Consider the following 12,860-nt stretch of genomic DNA (forward strand, 5'->3'; position numbering starts at 1 on the left):
AATTTCAAAGTATTAACATACAAATTAGAAATACTGTATATGAACATTTGTAAGGGATTTGGACATTTTTGTGTTGCAAATAAAATTTGCCAAATAAGAGCATAAGATTGATCCCAAATTGACTTGTCACGTTGTCTTGTCATGTTAAAAATTTGTAATTACACCTTTTAGATCAATAGCAATGATATGTCCAGTTTTCTCACGCACACATTTTTCGAAATCCCTCCAACATTTTGATTCCCAAAAAGATTTGCTTACTGTATTTGCGTCCCTCTACGACTTGTGACATCTCGGCTTCCGTAACCACGCACCGCGTGACCAGTAAACACGGAAGTGAAAGGCCGCTGTAAACTTTCATGTCGCAGACTTGGTTGTGCGGTTATTTTCAATAGAACACATCGGAGGTGCTTTTTCACGTCGCGATTGCACCCTGTGCCGCCAATCTCAAAGATTCAGAAGGCGAAAATGTCGCGTTCGTGGTTCAAGTGTCTCGTCATCTGCGTCACTATCGCGAGCAGCCAGATCGGGGACAACGGAGCATTTGCCAAATCGTACCGGAGACCAAACATCGTTCTGATCCTCACGGACGACTTGGACATCTCCATGGGGGGCATGGTGAGGAATTATGTCGAGCGGGCGTTACTTAACACATGCAAACGTTTTAATGACTTAGTCGTGTCCAACAAAACATCATATCTATCATACATGTGAATCAAAAAAAAAAAAAAATAACGTCGTTTTATGAAAACAGGGATCTAAATTATTTTAAATGTATCAATAATTTTTAAGGGGAAAAAAGCGTTTAATAAAAATAATTATTGGTTGCAGCCCTAATTCAGTTCCGTTTCTTCAAAGTCAGACATCTTTGTAGTTTTTAGGTGGGAAACCTATGAGAATAAATATTCGCAATACTACACGACAATAAGAGTAAATAAGAATGGTAATAATATGCGTTTCTCCTCAGACTCCACTCAACAAGACCAAAAAGCTCATCGGCGACGCAGGCATCTCGTTCACAAACGCAGTAAGCGGTCTTATACTGTTCATATGCCCCCCCCCCCCCCAAAAAAAATGACACCACTGTTCCAAACACAAACATGGTCCTCCTGTTTGCCAGTTTGTAGCCAGTCCGCTGTGCTGCCCCAGCCGTGCCAGCATCCTGACAGGCAAGTACCCGCACAACCACCACGTGACCAACAACACGCTGGAGGGCAACTGCAGCAGCGTGGCCTGGCAGAAGACTGAGGAGGCGCACACCTTTCCCGCTATGCTGAAGAACCTCGCCGGCTACCAGACCTTCTTCGCGGGGAAGTACCTCAACCAGGTGAGGGTCACCATTCCCCCCCCCCCCCCCCCCTTCGTTATACGGTCGTTTCCTTCCGCATGAATTTGCACGCCAATGCTTTGCGTCGCAGTACGGCCACAAGGAGGCTGGCGGAGTGGAGCACGTTCCTCTCGGTTGGAGCTACTGGGTCGGACTGGTGAGAACATGATTCACGCAACCGCTCAAATATTTCAACTCCCAAAAATTGTCAATGCAAAATCTCCGCCTCAAAGCGCGACGTGGCTTCACTTTTTGTGAGTCGTGTCGCTGCGACTACGAAGTAACGTGTTTTTTTTCCCCTCCAGGAGAAGAATTCCAAGTACTACAACTACACGCTGTCAGTCAATGGCAAAGCTCAGGAACACGGGGTCGACTACAGCAAAGATTACCTGACTGATGTGCTGGTAAGTGATGACGTCACTTCTTACGTGACTATTCAACATCATTTGTAACATTCTAATCTTTTTAATTCAATAAATAGTGTGACATTTTAAATGAAATGCAATTTAGCATTTTGTCACATTTTCTAACATTCAACCTTTAAAAAAAAAAGGGTTATACTTTTCATATTCAAATTTGACCATTTTAAATAATAGTGACACATTTACCATTTTTTACATTTAAAAATATTTCAAGTATTAATATTAATATCTTGTTACATTTATCTTAATAAGTAGTGATATTTTCCAACATTTAAATATTTTATAATAAAAAAAAAAATTGACTGATAAATTTCCCTTAAACTTCAAAAAAAAATTTTTTTTTACTGCTGTTTAATATCTTGTACAAATCAACATTTTAAGAAAGTAAAAAAAATAGTAAATGTTGTCATATTTAAACGTTATCATTTTAAACGATTGATTCAATACGGACACATTTTTGTTAAACTAAAAAATGCAACCTTTGACATTTTGTAACATTTAAATATTTCACATTTAAAAAAAAAGCGCTTTTCTTGTAAACATTTATTTATTTATTTTACTTTTTTTTTTTTTTCATATTCAAATTTTACAATTTGGAAATGAAAAAAAAAAGTGACTAAATACTATTGTGGCGGCCGTGGCTCACGGTGTAGAGACGGTCGTTTAGTAACCCGAAGGTCGGCTGTTCGATCCCCGCTCTCCTCTGTTCTTGGGCAAGGCACTTGACACACCAGTGCTACTCACATATGTATGAAAGGTGCGAATGTTTAGTAGCTTACCACCACCACAGTGTGAATATGCGAGCGCATGAATAATGTATACATTCCATTGTAAAGTTTCTTTGAGTGTCTAGAAAAGCGCTATACAAACCCCATGCATTATTATTCTAAATTTATTTAATACATTTTTTAATAAAAAAAAAAAACTTTCATGCTCCTAACCTTTCGATGGCGGCCATTTTGGCCTTCCCACAATGCTGATTTTTTAATGAAACTGACTTGAATGTGACGCGTGTGTGTGTGTGTGTTGCAGGCCAACGTGTCTTTGAACTTCCTGCAGTCCAAATCCAGCTACCAGCCCTTCTTCATGATGGTGTCCACGCCGGCCCCCCACTCGCCGTGGACGGCGGCCCCTCAGTACCAGGGTCGCTTCAACAGCACCAAGGCGCCCCGAGATCCCAACTTCAACGTCCACGGCAAGGTCGGGTCAGATGGGGTCGGGTCGGGTCGGGTCAGACTCGACGGCCCGGTGAGGAAGGACGCGTGAACGGATGTAAACAACGCGATGTCGTGTGTGCGCCGCAGGACAAACATTGGCTGATCCGACAGGCCAAGACTCCCATGAGCAACTCGTCCATCGGCTTCTTGGACGACGCTTTCAAGAGAAGGTTTGCTTCCGCATGTCGCATGTCGCGGCTGCGATGGCCTTTTGTGTAATGCCGCGCCGCGCCTGCAGGTGGCAGACGTTGCTGTCCGTGGACGACCTGGTGGAGAAGATCGTGAGCAGCTTGGAGGCCAGAGGAGAACTGGACAACACTTACGTCTTCTTTACATCTGATAACGGATATCACACGGGTACGTAATACCAACACACACACACACACACACAAAACAACAACAACAGCAGCAAAAAGGCTTAAGTTGCTATTAATTGTGTGTGAAGTCTGACTACACGTCTTTTTGTAATGCATTACTATCATCACTTAGTTTAAAAAAAAGAAAAAAGAAAAAAAAAGCTTATTGCTTTTTAAAAATTGCCTTACTATAATTTGTTTTTTATCTTGGTATACGTCACGTAGTAAAAAGAAAAAAAAAGAGATTTCCTTGATTGGTCTCTTCATTCTGGCTATGCATACCATAAAAAATGTTAATCATGTAATTAATAGAAACCTTAATATATACATTATGTATTGTTTTCATTTTTCAGTCCAACATACTACGTATATATATATATTTTTTTTTTTGAAAACTTTATATTACATCATATTGTTGGTAAAAATAAAAATGAATTAATTAATAAACAAACACTGAACTTGAAATTATAAAAAGAAAAAAACTACTTCGTTTAGTCCATTATGTCATTTTTTTAGTCTGACTATACTTGTTTTTTTAATGCCTTAATTTACTGTAAATGTAATATGCCTTATGTCATTTAAAAAATGCTTTACTGTATGTTATTAAAAAAAAAACATCTTACTAAACATCGCACCAGTTTTTTTTTTTATCCTTACTATATACGCAGTCATTTTTTAGTCTGACTATACTTATATTTTAATGCCTTATTTTACATTACATGTGATTAAAAAAAAGTCTTACTCTATGAATGTTATTTGAGAAAAAAGCTAATACTATTTTTAATACTACACATCATGCGTTTTTTAAACCGCTTTTATATTCACCATAACATTTGGTTTAGTCTGACAAAACATGTCAGTAAAAAAAAAAAGTGAATATACAACGTCAAAGTTTGACACTCGATATGTTGACGTTATATGAAAGCTGGTACGGGCTCTTTGCACAAATCCGCTACTTCCTCAACTCAGTACCACTCTTTCATTTCCTGTCTTTCATGATTGGACAAACGGATTAATCCAGGTGTGTCTGGACATTGTCGTCGTGGTTACAGGAAATGAAAGAGCAGTACTGAGTTGAGGAAGTAGCGGATTTCAACGCAGATGATTTCTGTTTTTGCCGCAGTAAGAACTAAATGTCAATTGTGTGTGTTTTTTTTTCCTGCAGGTCAGTTTTCTCTCCCTCTGGACAAGCGGCAGCTGTACGAGTTTGACATCCGGGTTCCTCTCATGGTGCGAGGGCCAAACATCAAAAGCGGCCAGACCAGCCAGGTGAATGACTCGCTGGCTCGCTCGCAACATCTTGTTCAGATCAAGAAAAAAGTTTAAATGAAAACTTTGCAGTTTCTGGTGGCCAACGTGGACCTGGGTCCGACCATGCTGGACATGGCGGGACTCAACGTCAGCAAGACGCAGATGGACGGCACCTCCTTCCTGCCCGTTCTGGTGAGCCTCCCGCCCCCCTTCCCTTCCCTTCCCTTCAAGGTCGGACAACGGGTTCAACTTGGTCTTGTGGCTTTCAGGAGGGAAAAGTCAACGTCAGCGCTTGGAGGAGCGACATCCTGGTGGAGTACGAAGGAGAAGGACGAAACGTTTCCGACCCCGCCTGCCCCCTGCTGGGCCCCGGCGTGTCGGTAAGAACTTCGCGGTCGCGTGGCCACTCGTCGTACTCGTACCTTTTAGTTCAATGTGACCCCCCTACGTGTTTTTTCCCCGTATCCAGGAGTGCTTCCCGGACTGCGTGTGCGAGGACTCGTACAACAACACGTACGCGTGCGTGCGCACCGTCGCGCCCGCGGCCAACTTGCAGTACTGCGAGTTTGACGACAACGAGGTAGCGATCTGTTTTTTTCCCCCCCCCTTGTCGTTTTCTTCTTCTGTGGTGCCTTCGGCGGCGTGACCGTCCAGCGTCTGCCGGCAGGTGTTTGTGGAGGTCTACAACCTGACGGCGGACCCCTTCCAGCTCACCAACATCGCCAAGACCATCGATCAGGAAGTCCTGGAGAAGATGAACCATCGGCTCATGATGCTGCAGTCGTGCGCGGGGCAGACGTGCCGCACGCCCGGCGTCTACGACACGCGGTATGTCGACAAAAGATTACGTGACAAGTGTGGTACGCAGGCTCCCTCTTGTGGTATGTGAAAGAATCACTGCATGAAATACAAATTGTTTATAACCGCAGCAACATTATTAGCCTGTCTATGACATTTTGCATGATACGCTAGTGTTAAGTTAGTGGACTTTGACAAGTTTTGTAGTGTAGGGAATTCCACTTACATACAAAATTCAAATTTACTACAATCTCAAAAAATATATAAGTCAGGTCACACGTATCTCAAGGCACAACTGGGGAAAAAAATTGGAAGCTTGTAGCTGTATGTCACGTTTAAATTTTATTTTAAGTATTTTAAGAACACATTTACATTTAAGTCTTTTACTACCACACGTTATCCAAAAAACAACCCTGATTTCGAGCATCATCTTTCAAAACAAACAGAATATTGCGTACTTTGACTACATAAACATAACAAACTTTGACACTAATATTTTTTTGTTTAGTGACGCTTTGTGAATTAGATTTAATGTGACAAAGGCTTCGATCCTTCACGGCATCCTTGAAAACGTATTTCATCAGGTTGGTTATGTTTCGGTGTCATTCCGTACTAACGGGAGCCCATTGAAAAGAGATACAATGCTGCCATCTGCTGGCCATAGTTAGTGTCTGTTTGTGATTTCACAAGTCCGTTGAGTCGGCAGCGCTGTGCAACAATTTCCACTGCCCATTAAGAAAAAAAAGTAAACATAAACGGCAATTAACGTTTTTGGCGGCATTATTTTGGATTTTAGTTTACGTCATTAAACGTTTTTGGCGGTAAAAGAGTTAATATTGGAAGTATAATTATTAAACTTTTTATTTATTATTTTTTTTAAATTTACATTTTCATTAAATTATTATTCAAGCACATAGTCCAGTAAGTACTGTAGTTAGCTCACACAAAGAATAATCTTTTTTTTTTTTTTGCCAGCTTCAAATTTGAGCCCCGCCAGATGTTTAGCAGCCACAACTGGAAGCTGAGCAGATTGCGACAGATGATGAAGTGAAAAGGGAAACCACAACTCCACCAGCGGAGGATTCCCCCTCTTCTTGCCTTGTTTTGTGGCCAGACGGATGAAGCGATTGTGTGGATTTTGATTCTGCTTTTGACGTCTGCTTTGTTTGTTGTGTGCCGGGGGGGAAGGGGGAGGGGCATGACAGGTCATCCAAATTTTCTATTTACCGTGCAGTTCAAGATGTCCAATATCCTGCTGGACACCATTTTGTTTTCAAAAACATGTACGTTCACAAATTCATATTTGTTAATTGTCACCTTTTGAACTTGCAAGAGTCCAAAGTGTTGAAAAGAAGTCGAACGGAGCCAAAAAGACTCGCTCTCGCTGTGCTACTGATTTTTACCGTAGAAAATGTTATTGCGGAAGACCGACGAGATCTAGTCGAACCCTCCTCCACACACGACTCGGGCTCTGCTATCAATCCTATCGACAGGGGTTGGGTTTGGCGCCTGTACGTTGGGGCTCACCCCGATAGACGAGAGGGTAGCCTCCCTCCGCCTTCGGGTGGGGGGGACGGACCCTGACTGTTTGTGCTTATGCAACAAACAGCAATACAAGATTTTTTTTTGTACTAAGTAATTTGAATAAAGCAATCCTTACACCAATAAAAAATATTTTCTGGATAAAAAAAGTCCAAATTATTTTCTATTAAAAAAGCTTTAACATGATAGCAAACAGGAAGTTGTAATGTTATGACAAAGCTGTCAAAAACAAGAATTAGCTACTAGTAAATAGTTTATTTTGGAAAAGACGCTTAGTCTTTAAAAATAAAATCAGATCATATTCTTGGAAAAAAAAGAAGCCTTTTGTTAAAAAAAAGAAAAGAAAAGACGGGCGTTGTGGTGCTGGGGGACGTTTTCTGTAACAATACTCTTGTTGTTCTAAGAAAAAGAAAAACTTGCAGTTTGCGGACCCTAGTTTGAGAACCAGTTTTAGGGTGACTGTTAAAAAAAAAAAATACTTTCCCAACTGTGAAAACTAACTTGCTGAAACGAGCACTGATGAATCGCAGGACTGATTTGTTCTTTGAAAGCAGACAAAAATGTTGTCTTAACTTGTTTTTTGTTTTTTTTCTTCAAGTGTTCACCTCATGCACTTTTTCTGAGCTCGGTTTTGTGCAAATAAAACCAATATTTAATCTATCCAGATGTGGTGTGGTTTGTGTGTGCCACGTTTGTCAGGTCGGAATTCAAAACGTCTTCACATTACGTACGAGTAGTACAACCTTTTAACCTTGTGGTGGCGCTATATAACTCATTGGCAAATATTTTGCAATGCTATACCTGTTTATAATAGTCAACAAATTTCAGTGAATACTTTTGGAATTTTCATTTTAGTTAGTTTTTATTTTGTTTTGAGTTTTTTGTTGTCAGTTTTAATAAATTTTCAGGGTGGTTCTGTTAGTTTTTATTAATTTTAGTTATTTAAAAAATTATTAATTTTAGTTAAGTTTTTGTTAGTTTCAGTATTAGGTTTTTTTTCACTTCTATGTGACACACTTTCAAACGCTTATTCCGGTTAATATCAAAATATTTTTTTCTTCTAGGTTTTATCCTAGTGCCACTTTTAGACGCAATAAAATTGTTACTGTGCTGCACTAGTAACACTAGCATGCGTCAGGCACTAGTAGCCTCCTTTTTGAAAACGCAGAACCAACCTGATCCTCCTCTGCTTTTCTTCGCTTCTTCTAAAATGCGTTTGCGTGCCAACAGCGCCCCCCTCAGGAGTCGAGAGTGACGACAGGCAGGAAAGGCAAGTCTGTGTTCCCCAGGAAGGTGCGCCCGCCGTGCTGGAACACGTCGCTGATGGCCCACGTCAGGCGTCCCTCAGGGTCGTGCATGGAGCCCAGCAGACGTCCGTCCGCGTCCAATTCCAGGACCAGAGCGTAGCGCGGCAGCAGAATGTTGTACCAGCTCAGCGGGACCACCTGAAAAGGAACACACAAACAAAAGTTTTGGGACGCACTGGTTACCATGACAACGGTGTCTCGTCTTCTGTGGCGACATTGGACAACATGCTTTAAAGTAGAAGTCAACTTTAAACATTTATTGACAATACCATTTTATATGTGATGTCACTAGTCTAAACATGACGTTTTTTGTCCATCTCGGGGGGTCGGCCATTTTGCCTGAGATGGATAAAAACGGCTAGATTTTACTTCATAACTCATATTCCACTCATATTTTTGGCTCGACTTCCCCTTTAATGATGACTCTTTCAAACGTCGTCAAATTTTGTCTATTAATGATATTTATTTTTTATTTTTTACAATTAAAATTTATTTACAATGCATTAACCAATTATTTCATTACAATTGTATACATTAAATAGACACATAGTTGAATATTTTATTTTATTAATTTAATTATATTAGCAAATTATGTAATAAAGTATGCCTTTTTCTACAGTATTATTTAGAATTAATTATCAAAGTATCATTTAATTATAATTATTTTAACAATTATTTCATTAAAAATAAATTTGTAAATAAGATACTTTTATGTAATATTTATCATTAATCAAATGTAATTTATTCACCAATGATTTCATGACAAACATTCAAAAATGTAAATTAACTACAACAGAAACAAACAAGATTAAAGTACTTACAATTGCTCTTCGTTTTGATTTAAAAAAAATTACATTATTGAACTTTCGTAGCTAACTGCCCATAAAACAAGTGGAATCATGACATCATTTCTATATGTAACTTCTTGCTAAACAGTTTTTAAAAATTTGAAATATGTTGATTCTCTTTTTTGTTACTTGCTGCAGTTCACTTGGAGTTCACGTACACACACACACACACACACACACACACACACACACACACACACACACACACACACACACACACACACACACACACACACACACACACACACACACACAAGTGTCTCATGAGATTTCACGCCTCCTTTTCTCACATCAAAAGAGCTTTCATGAAAAAGATGGCCACCGACCTTGGCCAGGAAGCGTTTGACGGCGGGGTACGGCGCGATGGCGTCCAGGAAGGGAGGCAGGAAGGAGCGCAGTCGCGGTGTGGTTATGCCCACCAGGAAGGTCCCGCGCCGGCTCACGCGGATATTGTCCGGGTAACCGATCATGTTGTCCAGCACCGTCTCCGCCGTGCCCGCCTTCGGACCTCGCAGCCAATACCTGAGCGGGTGGGCGGACGAGCGCTTAACACGACACTGCGCGCGTGCATGTGCACGTTGAGCACACATACTTGAGTATGCGTCCGATGCTGGTCTCGGCCAATAAGAGGAATCGCTCGTTGGGGTCCAGCGCGATGCCGTTGGGCATGTAGAGAGAATCTAGAAGGACGCCGACTCGGCCCGTCTCGGGCTCGTAGGACAGAAGACGGCCAAGGCGGTTCAGCTCGATCACCTCCGGTAAAATGGTGAAAATTGTGGAAATTGAATTTGAGCTATTCAAATCAGTACCTTTTTGCTATTGCTTGATTAAATTAAATAATTTATAACAAGAATACAATAAAAATGCATTAAATAAAATTATTAATTAAATTAAAAAAATAAAACAATTACCAATTCAATAAAAATTTAAATATCTAGTTTTTATTTAATTAGTATTGTTTACTTTATCGTTTAAATTTTTTTTTTTAATTTAAAAATTAAAATAACAAAACCAGGAAACAAATACAATGAAATTCAAAACAAAATAAAAAAAAATTTAGTCATCAAGTAAAATTCAACATTCATTAAATTATAATAATATGAATAAATAATACTAATCTTTTTTTAAATACCTAATTTCAATCAAATAATAATTAGGAATAAATTATATGGATATTTTCAATGAAAATTATTAATTACATGAAAAAAATATAAATAAAATAGAAATACTGTAACTTACTAAAAATTTACTAAATTTATTTCATAGAAACTAAAAAAAAAAGAATGAAAATGTGAAAAAAGAAACTACAGTCAAAAAAACATTTTTTTATAATTATCAATGTTAAAATTGTAAATTAAACAAAATATTATAAAAACACATTACATTATTTAAGAAATTTAACATTTTAAAACTAAAACTTAAACAACAAATTAAATGAAAACTAGTGATGGGCGAGTATCATATCGGGATCTCATTTCAAAGTATTGTACTCGCAACTACTCAGTACTCTGTGGCAATTTTACAATCAGGAACTAGAAATTAGAAGAATTTGATGTTGCCATTATTTCAAGTAATTTTAGGAAAAATACTATACACTATTGGGATATACAGTATAGCTCTTTCTTTAAAATGATCTGTCATTGCTTTTTGGGGAAATTTTATGTCTCAAAAGTATTACCGGTAACGGCGGCTATTCAAGAGATGAGTACTCATACTGGTATCAGTCTTATAAAAGTGGTATCAATATCCCTATTGCAAATAATAATTAAATTAACAAATACAAAAAATAATGAAACTATATGATTAAAAACAAATAAAATTACAGAAATATCAAACATGGTTACCAGGCAACAAGCTGTAAAAGGATTGATTTATTTTTTATTTCTGTGTGTTTTGTGGGTTCAGTCTCACCTCCAGTTTGACGTGTCTGCGCCCCCAGCGACTGGACGAGTCGGTGAAGTAGATGATCCCCGTTTGGGAAGAGATGTCCAGGCCGTTCAAGAACGCGAAGGGGATGCCGCCAGCGCCTGCAGACCAAAAAACAAAACAAAATCAAATAAAGACATGTCAGTTGACGTCCTCAACATGAAAGCTGCCCCCCCCCCCCAAAACATTTTTTGTGCTGCAACCTTGCGAGTTGGCCACCAGCAGCGTCTTGTCTCCGGTGCGCGGGTTCACGCTATGCAGCCCCAAGTAGGCGTCAGCCACGATCAGGTTGCCGTGGCGATCCAGGCGCACGCCATGAGGACGGCCGCACGCCGGCTCGAAATCCACGCTGCTGCCTACACGCAAACACGTTTTTCGCGGTCACGCGTGGGGCTCGTTTGGCTCGCGACCGAAGGACGGATGAGCCCACCGACCGCATTCGGGCAAGTCACGCCCCATTTGAGTGATAAAGGTCAGGCTGTCGTCCGGTCCGATTCGCCACAGCTTCCCGTCCACAGTTCCCGTGTACACATTCCCTAAACAAAAACACAAAAGCATGTTTGAACCTGACCTTTGGAGACATTTTTTGTCAATAAAGGTTAGGGAGCTCTGTTTGACTAGACGAGAAGATGAAGACAGACAGTTGCAAAGGTTTGTCACTTACCCTCCTCGTCAGCAGCAAAGGATTCTGGTCCGCGTAGTTTTCCATCAAAGAGTCTGCGGCCTTTCTGCAAGTGCGTGTTGGCGGCCAACGGACCTTCCAGGGCTGGGGGAGGACCCGGAAGCCTGCGGACCACGACAGGGTGTCAGCGTGTGCGTGGACTGAGATTGGGGAGGGGTGAAGGATCATGTGCGTACTTACACATGTGGCTTGGGGTCGATGGGCGAAGGTAGCAGGTAGAGGCCGATGGCGACCGCCAGCAGGAGCACACAAAATGAACATCCCCACCACCTGACATTTGACAACGTATACAATCACACCCACCATGTTTGTAGTCCAACAGAGCAGTGTGTTTGGCAAATACAATTTCTCAGATTCTCACACACGTGTTTTTGTGCTCTGTGTTGAATTATGTTGATCTGAATTGAAGTGCTTTATTAAAACTAAAGTACTACTGCAATTAATGACGTATGATGCTAAATGAAGTATGTAATAATAATAAGAGGCATCAATTAACCAATAGGTCAAACGTCCTCCAAATGCTACAGAAAATCAATTTTAAATTGTTTTGCTGGGACTTAAAACCACATATTCTATCTGAGGACAAGTGATTGGTAGTTAAATATAGCGATAAATTGAAAGTTATTTCATAAAATGACATTTCATTGACACAATGCCGAGCGAAGCAGAGTTGTCGGCATACTTTGTGACTACTTTTACAGTAACAATATTAATTTTTGCACCCATTTAAACTCGACTATTTTTTTACACGTAAGCAACAAAGTTGTGTCATCCGTCGATCGGCGTAACATGACGGCCGTTTTGAAAGAGGAAAAACTCAGATAAAAGTCGAGAAAAATAGAATAATCAAAGTTCAACTTACATCGCTGATAAGTTTTCCTGTTCCACTCTTGAAATCAGAGGCACTTAAATGATATGAAGTATGAATTGTTGTACGAGGTGAATGTGCGTCTATAACCTTTCACAATAAGTTCTTTTACAATAGTGCGGACGAAATCCAATCCCCGAGCCGCAAATGAAACAATAAACATGATCAAATACTTCAAAATATGCACACGTATGTAGTTTTTGTTTTTAGTTAATTACGTGAAGATTTTACCTACGATAAATACGAAACACGTAACTTTTTACGTAAAGGGCCTAGCGGTGTTTCCTGTTGCTTTCACAAAAAAACTTCTAAATTGACT

General features: G+C 39.9%; 2 protein-coding genes across 2 annotated transcripts; one reads left to right on the top strand and one right to left on the bottom strand.

Moving 5' to 3' along the window:
* Positions 1–308: 308 nt before the first annotated feature.
* Positions 309–7,570, top strand: gnsa (glucosamine (N-acetyl)-6-sulfatase a). Its single transcript, XM_086059482.1, has 14 exons — positions 309–615; positions 965–1,024; positions 1,118–1,324; positions 1,416–1,481; positions 1,630–1,728; positions 2,779–2,946; positions 3,051–3,133; positions 3,202–3,320; positions 4,485–4,588; positions 4,661–4,762; positions 4,840–4,950; positions 5,040–5,150; positions 5,238–5,398; positions 6,344–7,570. Exons 1-14 carry the CDS (start codon positions 466–468, stop codon positions 6,417–6,419), a joined length of 1,617 nt encoding a protein of 538 aa, XP_085915608.1. The 5' UTR covers positions 309–465; the 3' UTR covers positions 6,420–7,570.
* On the bottom strand, positions 5,692–12,823 carry LOC147159198 (adipocyte plasma membrane-associated protein). Its single transcript, XM_086059483.1, has 9 exons — positions 12,536–12,823; positions 11,854–11,943; positions 11,656–11,777; positions 11,426–11,527; positions 11,195–11,347; positions 10,977–11,092; positions 9,658–9,818; positions 9,392–9,587; positions 5,692–8,355 (listed from the first exon to the last, which is right to left on the bottom strand). Coding segments are annotated over exons 1-9 (1,149 nt in total). The 5' UTR covers positions 12,538–12,823; the 3' UTR covers positions 5,692–8,148.
* Between the last annotated feature and the right edge of the window lie 37 nt (positions 12,824–12,860).

This window comes from Leptonotus elevatus, chromosome 17 (assembly GCF_054856555.1).
Source record: "Leptonotus elevatus isolate MCC_2025b chromosome 17, RoL_Lele_1.0, whole genome shotgun sequence".
NCBI classification, from domain to species: Eukaryota; Metazoa; Chordata; class Actinopteri; order Syngnathiformes; family Syngnathidae; genus Leptonotus; species Leptonotus elevatus.